Source organism: Penicillium subrubescens (genome assembly GCF_028828155.1).
Source record: "Penicillium subrubescens strain IBT 31985 chromosome Unknown utg000006l_segment0_segment0, whole genome shotgun sequence".
Lineage (NCBI taxonomy): Eukaryota > Fungi > Ascomycota > Eurotiomycetes > Eurotiales > Aspergillaceae > Penicillium > Penicillium subrubescens.
The window spans coordinates 226,781-240,115 of NW_026643156.1; the positions used below are offsets into that span (position 1 = coordinate 226,781).

Here is a 13,335-nt window from a genome sequence, read left to right on the forward strand (position 1 = left end):
CTCGGACGTATTGTTTGGCCTCGGAGTTTCTATTTCTCATTCTCGGATAAACTAATTCATCTCGGTCCCGTTACTGAGCATCGGCACCCGTTCATCTCCGTTTTCTCCGTTCTCTCCGATATTTGGATGAGAAATCAAGACTCGGCATCTATCATGGTATTTGTAAGAATCTTTTATTCTTTGTCATTATCAATGCCTTCATATTCATACTGCAATTTTGAACTCTTCATCGCAACGACGGGAGTCGGGACAGCGATACTCCGTCCGTGATCTCCATAGGTGATTACCATTGGTGATCGTCATAATTCCACAACCAAGCATCCGCCTAGTGGGGCCACTTGTTCGGGTGAACCGGGCCGATCTGAACACATTGTAAAGGCAAAATTATGGAGTGATGAGTGGGGGGAGCTCGAGAAACTCGAATCAGCCGGATCTGGTGGTTTGAGTTGGGGGTGTGTGGACTCTGTCTGTCAGCACTAGAATGCAGTGCCTGGCGATCTGCCTCTGGCCCGCCCCCTACTAACTCCGTTTGCTGCGGTTAATAGATTTCGTAAGACTGAAAGACTGAGGTGAGCATTGACCAAACAAGGTGTCCCATCGTGAAAGATTAGTCGAGAATGGACACGGTGGTGGTAAATTGGAGAGGGGAGCATGATGCGCTTAGGCCTCCAGTCTACCATTGACCATTTAGACCAAGGAGATACGGAGAGGTAATACGAAGTGCTTATTAATGATGCATCGGTGATCCCTGATCGACTGTACTGCAGACAAAGAAGAGAAAAAGTGAAGACAGGGGGCCTGATGCCCATATCTGTGTCACCGAGTCTTTTGCTTTTTGGGCCCCTTGACATTCTCCCTTCTGTACTGCCGTTCCTCTGTACCCCACCCCCGTTCACATCCTCGCCCATTAACTCCTAAATGTAACGGGAAAAGAATATCCGTCAGATTCTCCGACCGTACCACAGTGCTCCAATACTCCAGTACTCCAATACTCACTCGCCTATCCATGCCACTACCGGATACTGAATCAGATACGCCGCCCGTGCCACGCGGGCGCCAACGCCCAGGCGCTGCGTGTGACGAGTGCCGACGGCGAAAGCTACGCTGCGACGGGCAACACCCCCAGTGCGGCGTCTGTCGAGAGACCGATGTGGTCTGTGAAGTCACCCAACGTGGTACCCGAGGCCCCAAGAAGGGCCACTTGAAGGCCCTGAAGAACCGCATTGTGCACCTGGAGGCCATGCTGGAGACCCGCTTGCCTCCCCAGCCCCATCAGCTCTATCAGTCCCATCAACGGTCGGATCTGCTGGGCAATTCCCAAAACAGCAATGATGATAATGATGGCAGAACTGTGTCTTCGGCTTCCGACCATGAGACGTTTATCTCAAGCGGCTATGGGCTGCAAGGGCTGCATATTGACTCGAATCTGGTGGCTCTGCCCAGTGAACCTGACTCGTCCTTTGCGTCGGCAGTGCCTCTGTCAGAGGTTATGCAGGCTGAATTGTATGCTTTCCCTCCTTACCCTATCCCTGGTCAATTAAGCGCGGCTAATTATTCCCCACCAGAGACCAGCTGTATTTGGACCGCGTGCATCAATCGATCCCAATTCTCCACCAAAGACGGTACCTATCATGGTCCAAGTCCACCACAAAGTCGGCTTCCCAACGATGCCTGCAGTATGCCATGTGGACATTGGCATCACTTCTCTCCGCTCACTCCCGCCATCTAGTCGAGCCACTGTACCAGGAGACTAAGCAAGCGCTAGAGAATCTAAGCGTCGAAACTAGTGAGACTGCACTAGCCCAAGCCTGGGTTCTGGTTGTTACATTTGAGTATATGCGAACATACCACCGTCAAGCGTGGATGAGTGCCGGCCGCGCATTTCGCTTGGTGCAGGCCATGCGGTATCATGAGATTGACAATCCCATCGACAAGCGTGGCCCTTCCTCGCCACAATGTGGCGACTTTGTCGAGGTTGAGGAGAGGCGTCGAGTATTTTGGATGACTTATTTTCTCGACCATATTATTAGTATGCGTGATGACTGGCCGATTACACTAAATGAACATGTGGTAGGTGATGATTCATTATTAAATTTCTAAACGCGCGTATCAGTTTGCTAAACCATCCAAAGATCTGCACCCGACTTCCAGCTCCAGATGCGGATTTTCAAAGTGGCAGCCACGATCTAGGACCATTCCTATCGGAGGCCATGACAGAGCCGACTCTGAAAGTCCGATCTTCGTTTAACGAGTGTCTTATCCTAGCCACCATCTGTGGCCGCAGTCTTCTGCAAAGTCAACGCTATCACATATCAAAGGCATATGGAGACATGACCATGGATTTGACAGAGCAACGCCGGTGGCTGGATAGCATGCTCATGAACCGACTCCAAGTTTTGTCGCAGTACCCAGCACCCACAGAATCCTACGACCCCCTTTTGTTATTCGCCAATATTCTCGGCCAAGCGACGGTGATCTACTTCTGCAAAGCGATGACAGATACAGCCGAAGGACCGGATGGATCCCACTACCAATATCGGGCATTAGAGGCATCCACCAACATCATTAGTTTTGCATCTACCCTACGAGATCTACCATTTTCAAGGGTGTGTACATCAGACGGGAATAAAAATTCCCAGAATGCTGACTCTCCACACTAGGTCCATCCCTTAACACCGATCCCTCTATTCCTCTGTGCCGAATTCTTGTATAACGAGATGCACAATGAGGCTTTTCAGCCGCGGCTACAGGAGCTCTTCCATGTTTTGCGCGAGTTGAAAAACGTGAATAATCCCGAGCAGAGTTATTTGGATCTGCTTCCACGCTCATGCATCTCTAAAACAGCAGAGCTGTTTAATCACAGTGTGGGTACGGGTAGTCCGAATAGTTGATGAAGGTGTTTTGGGGTTTATTTATGGAAGTTACATTTTAGATTTGGCAAATTGGCTTCGTTACTGTGTACATATTAGACCCCATTGATAAGCTTGAGAATAATCACGTTTTGTTTCGGGCAGGATCGCCCATCTTTGACTAAATTTTCATGTCTCCTTGTTTTATTCGCTCTTGCCACGATGATGAAAAATGTTATAAATTGTAAAAAAAAATTAAAAATAGAAAAAAACAAATAGAAAAATAGCCTTTAGTGAGTATTCAACACACAGACGAGTGGAAGCATAAAATCATGTGTCATCCTATAGATTATTTTTGAAAGCATACGCCCAAGGGATCAGATGAATCTTTTTGGCTCTTCCGTAAGTCATAAATAAGAAAATGTTTACGTGAAATAAGATCATTCACACAAACAAGGTTAGTCCTGTATACAATTTCTAAACTTTAAGGCAAAACTATCGGTCGCTGTTGAGAAAGAGTCGATTTGAAAGCTTCTTGAACCTTTCTCATCTGGTATCCAGATAAGTTCGCAGCCCAAGTACCTGAACCTCCTTCCTCCATGCAATCATGAGTCTTCCTTCTTGGTCATGTTGTAGGAAGCCATAGTTCGCTCAATCATATGTTCCTCGACAGTGGGCGTTTTCTCATCCTCGCCAACACCATCGAGAGGATACAACTTGAAGTCAATGTTCCCATCAAAGAAATAGACCACGCTGAATCGATCTGTCGGGTTCTTGTTCACCACCCGGTGGATACTACTCTTGTACACCCCACGAGTGATGCGACTGATCATATCCCCCATATTGACAACATACGCCGCAGGGTTGGGTGGAACACCGATCCATTCTCCCGTTTCGCGGTCCTGCACTTCCAGTCCTGGGTGCTCATCTTGCAGCAATAGCGTCACCGCGCCAAAATCCGTGTGAGCGCTGCTACCTAACTGCCTCTTCTGCGCTTCACCCGATAGACGAGTTGGAGGGTAATGTAGGAGTCTCATAGGGCAGGCCGGGTCGTTAGCTTTAAACTCGTCAAAGACGTGTGGGCCGTAGGGGAGTGTCGCAGCGACGAGATCGAGCACAACATGAGATAAACGGGTCATAGCCTCGTAGTATTTCTCAATAGGCTCTTGGAAGTCCTCGGAATCTAGCAGCTCGGTAGGCGGCCAGACATTAGGGCCCATAAAGAACCGGCGTGCCTGAGCACGAGGGTCATCAGCGGAAATATGCTGGCCCAGAAAGAATCCTTCCTTCAGGTCAGGGAGCACATCATCTTCGTACAACTGTGTGCCCATCACATCATAGCCTCGAAATCCAAGGTTACTGCGGGCGTCGAGTTTGGTCTTAACGTCCCGTGGCAGCTTGAAGAATTTGGCCGCTGCGTCGAAGACGGATTGTTGGAGGGATGCAGGCACTCCGTGGCCGGTCATTTGAAAGAAGCCTGTCGAAATGCATGCTGCACGGATATCTTCCACGACCTGCTGGGATGCTGGGCTAGTGGGGTCTTTGAGGAAAGGTGCAATATCCACAGATGGGAGATAGAAAGATGACGATGTTGACTGTTTGGGGACGAATGAAGGCATGGTGGCGGGCGGGGAGCTGGACTGTTGATCAAATTCAAATGCTTTTCACTCCTCTTTTTTTTCCCTCTATGACTGTAGATTTATTTTGTGTAGCTGAGCTTGCAATAATCTCAATTCTGGGATTATCTGTCTCATTTCTTCCTATATAATCCCATGCATCGTATATTTCTGTATTGTTGGTCCGTCGACCAGCCAGCGGACTTTCTATCCGGCGGTTCATTACCAGTAAGCAGGGAACCTTATCACTACCGGGTGATCTTGCCCGCCTAGTAAGACTGATTTTAAACACATTGATCTCAAGAGATCAAAACAATTCTTTCGAAGGTGATCAAATCATAGTCATATATTTCTCTGTGTATAGTCGAGGCACCGGTCAACGCACACAGCCCTCCGCCGGTAGTACAGCACTCGGAGATATCGGAATCACCACATACAATAGGCCACCCACGAAGCAAGGGGGCAAGATCCGCAAAACTAGGTGGCAATGAAGTTCAAACCAACGATACTGGCTCGAGAAGAATCTGATCTCCACCTACCACGCATTCTGTGCCTCCACGGCGGTGGCACAAACGCTCGCATCTTCCGCGCTCAATGCCGGGGCATCCTTAAGCACCTGCAGCATGAATTTCGCTTCGTCTTTGCACAAGCCCCATTTCCCTCTGCAGCTGGCCCTGATGTTTTATCCGTCTACAAAGAATGGGGCCCATTCTGGAGATGGTTGCAGGCCTCTCCTGGCGATGCCGAGTCACAAGAAACAGTCACCGAGTTAGACAGAGTACTCGAGAATGTCATGAATCTCGAAACGATGAAAGGTGCCACTGGCGAGTGGATAGGTGTGCTGGGCTTCAGTCAGGGGGCTAAACTCGCTGCTAGCTTGTTATATCGCCAACAACAAGGTCGCAGTCTTTCAAAAGCCAACTTCCGATTCGGTATTCTTCTTGCCGGGAGTGCGCCTTTGGCAACACTCGATCCGGACTGTGACTTATATCCGGGTTCTGTTCTATCCATACCAACTATCCACATGCATGGCCTGCATGATTCGGGATTGCATCGCCACCGACAGCTTTACGCGTCATGTCGGCGAGATACTGCGAAACTTCTTGAGTGGGATGGACATCATCGGGTACCGATTAAGACAAAGGATCTCTTGCCTTTGGTACAGCAGATTCGGGAGTTGGCGGAAGATACAGACGCCGGCTGGACCAGCAGCTTCTCTGTTGCTTTGGATTTGAAGCCTTTGGTTTCCTGTTTAGAGGTGGAGGTTTAGACTTTCTTTCTTTGGGTTTTTATTATGGTCATAGATTTTCTCGTTAGATATATCTTATATTTAGTCCCATACCTACAGCTTATGCGTCAGTTTCAGTTTTGCAAAGCGTGTTGAAATAGGTCTTTAACCATTTCATGTGTCTATATTTCGAGCTTTGAAATGAACATTTGCAAACACACTGAGGTGCCTCAAGAAACTTTCTCGCATTCTATAGATAATACCCGGCTCGGAAGAACTAAGTAATTGCTACAATGTAGGCAGCAACAAAGATTCTATAAACGAGAGCTGTGCTCATGCGTCTACTGGAAAATCTCGGGAATGGCCCTCCACTGGGGCAACGGGGCCCCTAAGCCACTTGGATAGCGGATGTTCTTAATCTGGCTCCATTCCCGTAGCGTTCCAATCCAGTGCTCTCGGCCATGTCCACTATCTTTCACGCCTCCAAATGGTGTCCCCAGAACACCACGGAAGTAGTTGTTGACCAAGACCACACCAGCTTCCACGCGTCGAGCGACCCGCATAGCACGACTAAACTCTGTCGAGTAAACACCCGCGAAGAGACCATACCGGGAGGCATTGACAATCTCTACGGCCTCGTCTTCGGTATCAAACGCACTGACACATGCGACCGGGCCAAAAATCTCCTCTACGGCGACGGCCATCTCGGGCGTCACGTCTGCGAATAGAGTAGGCGGAACGAAGAAGCCATCGGCGATTTCAGCGTCAGTGGAAACGATGCCTTGAGCAGCCAGACGGGCTCCCTGGCTTTTAGCAAGATCAATGGCGGCCAAAATCTGCTGCTTTCGCTCTTGTGAGACCACTGGACCAACGTGGGTTGCGTCGTCAAGACCATTTCCCGCTTGCAGTTTCGATACGGCGGCAGTCATCTTGTCGACGAAGGGCTGGTAGAGGCTCCGGTGAACAAGAATGCGGGAAGAGGCTGTGCAGGCCTCACCCTTGTTGAAATATGCGCCCTCAACAGCGTCACGTACCACTGTATCGAGATTCGCGTCATCAAACACAACAAAGGCGTTCTTGCCACCCAACTCGAGCGCAGTGGCCGTCAGAGATGACCCCGCAGCCGATGCGACTTTTGCTCCAACAGGTGAAGAACCTGTGAAGGAAACCATCTTCACGAGCGGGTGGTTGACCAAGGCCTGGGGTACGTCTGGTCCCAATCCTGGGACGACTTGAACCACGTCCGGTGGGAAAATGGTCTGCAAGATTTCCACGATGCGAATGGCAGTCAGAGGAGCTTGTTCACCTGGCTTCAGAATCATCGTATTTCCCGCGGCCAAACATGGTGCCAGCTTTCCACCAACGTGGATGGGAGGCCAATTGAACGGAATGATGCCAGCGCATACACCCAGCGGCTCGTAGATGATGGTGGAGTAGACATTGCCCTGATCGAAAAATTCCGACGGCAATTTATCGGCAATTGACCCAAAATATTTGAAGACTTGAATCAAGAAGAAAACGTCGATAATCGCATCTTTGAATGGCTTTCCGTTCTCGAGGCACAGCAGGAGGGCCAGCTCCTGGGCATTCTTCTGAACCTCGTCGGATGCGCGCAGGAGGAAGCTACATCGGTCTTGCGGTGCGCGTGATTTCCAGTTGACAAAAGCTGCCTGGGATGCCTCGATGGCGGCATTGGTCGTTTCCACGTTGCCGGCTTGGATGGTTGTGATGGTCTTTCCCGTTGCTGGGTTTTCTACGGCGAAGCGACGCGAGGTGTCATCGCATGACCATCGGTAGACGGAAGTCTCGGGGAAAGAGGATAGCAGCTCAGCTGCTCTCTGGGCGACGGCCATTTCGCTGTATTATGGATGCTGTGGTTGAATGGGTGGAGAGGATGATGGTGTCTCAAGATAGTCTACTAAGAAGGGTGTATTTAAGCAGCCATGACTTCAATAAACGTAACGGCCCGGAGACAAAGATAATCTTATGTTGAATGACTTTACAGGTAAACAGAACAATCGCTACAAGGCTACGCTGACATCTGGGGAGAAATGAAGAGAATGATACTCCGGATCAATCGGTGCCTGTAAAGATACTCCGCAGCCCCCACCTAGCGCTAAGACTGCAGTATGGAGTAACTGGCCGGTTTGCATATAGTGGGCCACCATGTTAATTGCGTTGAGATAGCTATCTCGAGTAAAATCTGGGCGAATTAAATGCATCCCCATGAAGTCATCTCCTTCCTGCAGCGCCTATTTGTTGTAGGTGTACACGGCATGAGTGTTACCTTCAGTGTCCTGGAAGTACTGGTAGAATGCCCGATCACCTTCGGCTTCTTTCTCACTGGTTGTCTCGCCGCCATTGGCCTCGATTTTCTAAAACCACTCGTTTTAGCTTATGCAAAAGAAAGCAGCTGTAAGCAATTCAATCGCTTACCTCGATGGCATTCTCGATGTTGTCAACATACAAGAATACCTTGGTAGCACCACCAACACCGAGCTCTCCCTCTGGAACTTTCTTGATGACGCCGCCCCCGGGAAACATCTCGCCATCGACTTTGAACACGAGGAGGTACTCCTCTGGGGCACCAACGAAGTTTTCTTTGGAAAACTTCCAGTTGAAGACAGTGCTGTAAAATTCGGAAGCTGTGGTGGTACCACATAGCCCTGGGTCAGCGATCGATCAACCAGAGTAGGTATCAGAATCTATAACCCATACCACGCTTCGTGTCCTTGACGGGAATCTCAAGGCCCACGGGGGTTCCAATAGCAGGGACAGGCATGTTGATGATCTGAAAACCGGATTCTTTGGAGGCTGGATTCAGTTGCTGTGGTGTGGTTTCAATATAGGTGCTTGGGGCTGGCGGCGGGAATATATATTGCGTGTCACCTGGGGAAAACCCCTACGAAAACCCACGACTACTTTCTACGTGAATTGAGGCTATTTTCGGCTCGGAGTTTTCCCTCTGGCCAAGGGTATGTAGCTTCTGTTTCTCCGGCTTTCTAGGGGGCCCTAAATGTATGATTCAGGGGCATAGAAACATTGTGTAAACATAACCAACAGCCCGGGTTTAGACGCGTAGGCACTAACCGAATCCCCGGGCATTACTTCGAATTGACCATCAGGTAGCAAAAAGAAATAGATACATGTATGGAAAGCATATTTCACCACTGACCAAGCTAGCTATTACTTGACAGAGCTACCGAGAACTTTGGCTTGATGAAACATGCAGCTAATCAGCCTGTCGAATATCCCATGTCTATTGAGAGTATTTTGGGGCCCTTTTCTAATACCTAGAGAGTAAGTCAATTAGTTAACTGACTAGTTATCTAAGTAAACTAACTAGTTAGTTAGGTTAGTTAACTAGTTACAATAAAAGCTGAGTCATACATTTGATTAAGTTCTCAAATTGAGCTAACGCGAGGAAATGGGAAGTAATAACACATGCTGGTCAAGTGTAGCGCCGATTCGTGCCGTCATACCCTCAGTTATACTATCATCTGCTCACAGGTCCGATGTGCTATGGTAATGAAATAATAGAATGGAATGTGGGAGTGTCCAGTGTTTCAAATGCTTATGTCACGCGTGATAGAGCCGGAGTAATTATCTTGCTGACAGCCCAAAATTATCCCCCGCCTTGCTGGTCATCATGCCCCAGAAAACTAGCTCAGAAGAGTGACTCTCCTCTAAAGAATATTCACTGTGAGCTTCCTTGTCCACCAACGTGGTTTTGTATTATCTTTAAACTAAAAGAAATTGTCAATCACAAAGGACCTGTGAGAATGACTATTACCACGGAGAAGTTTGACTTTGTCATTGTTGGAGGAGGAACTGCTGGCCTTGTTGTTGCTTCTCGTCTATCGGAAGATCCCAAAATTCAAGTATGTATACTCGAAGCCGGGCAGTCGCGACTTGGGGATGCAAATGTGGAAATGCCGACCGGGGTTGGAAAGATGTTGAACAATCCAGAATATGACTGGGCTTTCCAAAGCCTGCCACAGGTAGGCTTTTCTCTGCTACATAATCTATCTGTCACCTCAACAGGCAACCGCGATTAACCGCAGTTTGATATGTAGAAAGCCGCAGGCAATAACGTCTTCCATCTTCCAAGAGGGAAGATGCTCGGTGGCAGCAGCGGAATTAACTTTATGACATATACGCGTCCATGTGCTCAAGACCTTGATGACTGGGCGATAGAGCTAGAACTTGATGGCTGGTCATTTTCAGAGTTATTGCCTTACTTCCAGCGTCATCAGTACCTGGAAAAGAACGAGAAGAACATTGTGGAGCGCGACGCCACTATCTCCCCACTAGACATGAGTCTCCACGGAACCAGCGGGCCGATTCACACGTCTCTTCCAACCTGGCATGTTCCCTTTGAGAAGCCTCTTCTTGGTGCACTGGATCAAGAGTCTGGCCTCGCGCGACCAGACGAGCCAAACAACGGCGAACATTTGGGGTTCTTCCAATCTTTTCTCTCCATCGACAGGACGGCAAAACCGGTTCGAAGTTATGCGGCAAACGGGTACCTGACCAGTGTAATGGAAAGGCCAAACCTACGAATCATCCCTGAAGCAACCGTCACTCGTGTGATTCTCGAACAGAATACGACTGGCGGCCTTACGGCCAAGGGAGTCGAGTTGATACATGACGGAGTCGCGCAAAAGGTATTTGCCGAAAGAGAGGTCGTTCTCAGTGCAGGATCCTTCAAGAGCCCTCAACTTCTCGAATTATCTGGAATTGGGCACCCCAATGTGCTCGAAAAAGCTCACATCCCATGCGTGCTCGCCAACCCGCATGTGGGAAACAATCTCCAGGAGAAGACGATGTCTGCCGTGGTGTACGAGCTGGGGCATGGAGAAATTTCCGTTGACTCCGTATTTCTCAATCCAAATTTTGCGAAGGAACAATTTCGACTTTATCGGGAGGAGCATACTGGTGCCTTGTCTGGGGCAGCCAGTCTTATGGGGTTTGTACCATTCGCCTCCCAGGTCAACGAGACCGAGCTCAATAAGGTGTTGTCCATGATTACCACGGAAACCGCTTTGCCTGCTCAAGACACCGAATTCCAGGACAAGCAGAACAAGGCAATCGCCGCCCGTGTGCACTCGCCCTTGTCAGCTAACATACAGTTAGTGGGCTCACCCGCAAATTTCAACATCACAGCGGGCTTTGAAAACTGTGCCAAGCTGGTTTCTGGACCTCCCGGAGATACACCATGCTATGCTCTCATTGTCAGCAATATGTACCCTCTATCCCGTGGCAGTGTTCATGTGCGCTCTTCAGATCCGTTGGAGGTGCCTGATATAGATCCTGGCTTCCATTCTCACCCGGCGGATGCACATGTTCTGGCGGCTGGCATTCGTTTTGCCGATCGTGTGTTCAAGTCATCGCTGCTCAAAGGGAAAGTAGGCAAGCGAGTGGATCCACCGCCGCAGGTTGATCTCGAGGATGAAGACGAGGCACAACAGTTCGCTCGTAATCGAATTGTGAGTTATCACCACGCACTAGGGACATGTGCTATGGGCCAAGTCGTGGACGAGCGACTCCGAGTGAAAGGCGTTGAAGGGCTGCGAATTGTCGATGCCAGCGTGCTACCGATGCAAGTGAGTGCTGCAATCATGCCCACGGTTTACGCCGCCGCAGAGAAAGGAGCAGACATGATCAAGCAAGATCTTTCACTCAAGACGAACTTGCATGCATAATATGCCCCTGAGTATTCGAGTCCCTTAAATACAGCAAGATCTAAAACTCGACGTCTATAGACGCCTATAGCAGGTTAATTTTCCACTCTCTACTGATACATATCAACTCAATCATTAAGTCACTGCCCCACGAACATGCTTCAATGATGGCCTCGTAGATATTAAGCCATAAGCCAAAATCCTGCCATCATTCTATTTCCCTTCTTTCCTATTTTTAATGTATTCAAGACTTGGAAGGGAGCGAGATCCAATCCTGATTCGAGATTAGGCTCTTAAGTTTCCCTTGAAATACCCCTTGCTGAGAAGGAAGCTCGGATTAATTCACACGCGTAGTGTACCTTTAGCTTCGAGAAGCGGCACGCACACGAGCAATATCTCGTATTCAGCGATAAATACTCCGAATTTAATCCCCGTAATCTAGGGATCTTTCCGCCATTCCCGGAGGGGTATAAGATAAAAAGGCCTTGAAGGCCATTCAGCGGTGTAAATGAAATAACAAAAACTGCCAGCCTGCTGATTTCGTGAGATACAATGGTCGCAACAGTACGGCTACTGGCCTTTGCAGAAGTCACGATTGTTGCCTCTAGCACCGTTTATAATTTTGATGCGACACATTATGATGCCCAAGATGTCATAACTCGAGATGTCGCGGTGATTGGAGGGGGCTCGTCGGGGACGTATGCCGCTGTCAATTTGCAAGCTCTAGGACACAGCGTGGTCCTTATCGAGAAGGAGGCTGTTCTCGGTGGCCATGTCAACACATATACCGATCCCACTACGGGAGTGACGGTCGACTACGGGGTGCAGGCGTTCTGGAACAGCACAACCACATGGGATTACTTCAAGCTGCTCGGCATTTCCGGGGAACCTTATTCCATCGCCCCTTTGACGAACGCATTCTATGACTTTGCGACGGGCACACCCTTGATGGTGAAAACAGCAAACAACTTCACCGCATACGCAGAGCAGCTCGACAAGTATCCGTATCTTGCGTACAGCTGGAATCTCCCAGATCCTGTTCCTGAGGACCTCGTTTTGCCATTCCAGACCTTCGTTGCCAAATACAATCTGTCCAACTTAGCATATACCGCCTACTTCTACAGTCAGGGCCTCACAAACTTCTTGCAACAGTTGACCATCAATGTGTTCAAGATGTTTGACTCGACGCTGCTCTCTGGCTTAGCCGGCCACGACGTGGTGCCTCCAAACCACAACAACAAATTGATCTTCGAGAAAGGCTTCGACAGGCTAGGTTCTTCCAACGTGCTTTTGTCTTCCACAATCCTTGCCGCTAAACGGCCTACTGATGAGACTGAGGTGCTCTTGGTGGCTAAGACGCCTACGGGAAACAAGCTCATCGTAGTGTCGAAACTTGTCATCAGCATTCCTCCCCTTCTGGAGAACATGCAGTCATTCGACCTAAACGAGAAGGAGGAATCAATATTTTCTCAGTGGACGTATAGCAGTTACTACACCATGCTGGTGAACAATACCGGACTCCCCTCCGGGTATCGGTTTATGAATGCCAATTCCAGCACGGCCACCCACAATATCCCTGAATTGCCGGCACCTTATCAAATCACCGAATCGAGAATCCCTGGGCTGTGGTACGTATGGTATGGGAGCCCCAGCCCCCTGACGCAAGCGGAGATTCAAGCCGACGTGGCAAATATAATCAAGCGACTCCAAGCTACTGCACCCATTTACTCTCCTCGCCCGTCTCCTGAGTTTGTCGAGTTCCGCAGCCATACCCCGTTCAAGCTGGAGGTGTCAAAACAAGCCCTTCAGAGCGGATTCTACAATCGACTGAACAGTCTTCAGGGCGAGCGCCATACCTGGTATACGGGTGCTGCATTTATCTCTCAGGCTTCTGGGATACTTTGGAACTATACTCACTCGCTCCTGCCAGATATTATTGGGAATTGAGACCATACGCA

At 49.2% G+C, this 13,335-nt stretch overlaps 7 protein-coding genes across 7 annotated transcripts; 4 read left to right on the top strand and 3 right to left on the bottom strand.

The window, feature by feature from the left end:
• Positions 1-1,006: 1,006 nt before the first annotated feature.
• Positions 1,007-3,022, top strand: N7473_008610 (transcription factor domain-containing protein; the record flags this gene model as incomplete). Its single annotated transcript, XM_057154550.1, has 4 exons — positions 1,007-1,503; positions 1,566-2,070; positions 2,133-2,606; positions 2,661-3,022. 4 exons carry the CDS (start codon positions 1,007-1,009, stop codon positions 2,889-2,891), a joined length of 1,707 nt encoding a protein of 568 aa, XP_057005680.1. The 3' UTR covers positions 2,892-3,022.
• A 432-nt stretch (positions 3,023-3,454) lies between these two features.
• Positions 3,455-4,468, bottom strand: N7473_008611 (isopenicillin N synthase family dioxygenase; the record flags this gene model as incomplete). The annotated part of the gene is made up of 1 exon (XM_057154551.1): positions 3,455-4,468. The coding sequence occupies one exon, from the start codon at positions 4,466-4,468 to the stop codon at positions 3,455-3,457; it is 1,014 nt and encodes a 337-aa protein (XP_057005681.1).
• A 484-nt stretch (positions 4,469-4,952) lies between these two features.
• N7473_008612 (uncharacterized protein) lies at positions 4,953-5,735 on the top strand (the record flags this gene model as incomplete). Its single annotated transcript, XM_057154552.1, has 1 exon — positions 4,953-5,735. The coding sequence occupies one exon, from the start codon at positions 4,953-4,955 to the stop codon at positions 5,733-5,735; it is 783 nt and encodes a 260-aa protein (XP_057005682.1).
• A 299-nt stretch (positions 5,736-6,034) lies between these two features.
• Positions 6,035-7,546, bottom strand: N7473_008613 (aldehyde dehydrogenase family protein; the record flags this gene model as incomplete). The annotated part of the gene is made up of 1 exon (XM_057154553.1): positions 6,035-7,546. One exon carries the CDS (start codon positions 7,544-7,546, stop codon positions 6,035-6,037), a length of 1,512 nt encoding a protein of 503 aa, XP_057005683.1.
• Positions 7,547-7,945: 399 nt separating this feature from the next.
• N7473_008614 (VOC family protein) lies at positions 7,946-8,475 on the bottom strand (the record flags this gene model as incomplete). The annotated part of the gene is made up of 3 exons (XM_057154554.1): positions 7,946-8,068; positions 8,130-8,338; positions 8,412-8,475. The coding sequence occupies 3 exons, from the start codon at positions 8,473-8,475 to the stop codon at positions 7,946-7,948; spliced, it is 396 nt and encodes a 131-aa protein (XP_057005684.1).
• A 1,000-nt stretch (positions 8,476-9,475) lies between these two features.
• On the top strand, positions 9,476-11,398 carry N7473_008615 (GMC family oxidoreductase; the record flags this gene model as incomplete). Its single annotated transcript, XM_057154555.1, has 2 exons — positions 9,476-9,694; positions 9,770-11,398. The coding sequence occupies 2 exons, from the start codon at positions 9,476-9,478 to the stop codon at positions 11,396-11,398; spliced, it is 1,848 nt and encodes a 615-aa protein (XP_057005685.1).
• Positions 11,399-11,929: 531 nt separating this feature from the next.
• N7473_008616 (NAD(P)/FAD-dependent oxidoreductase) lies at positions 11,930-13,324 on the top strand (the record flags this gene model as incomplete). Its single annotated transcript, XM_057154556.1, has 1 exon — positions 11,930-13,324. One exon carries the CDS (start codon positions 11,930-11,932, stop codon positions 13,322-13,324), a length of 1,395 nt encoding a protein of 464 aa, XP_057005686.1.
• Between the last annotated feature and the right edge of the window lie 11 nt (positions 13,325-13,335).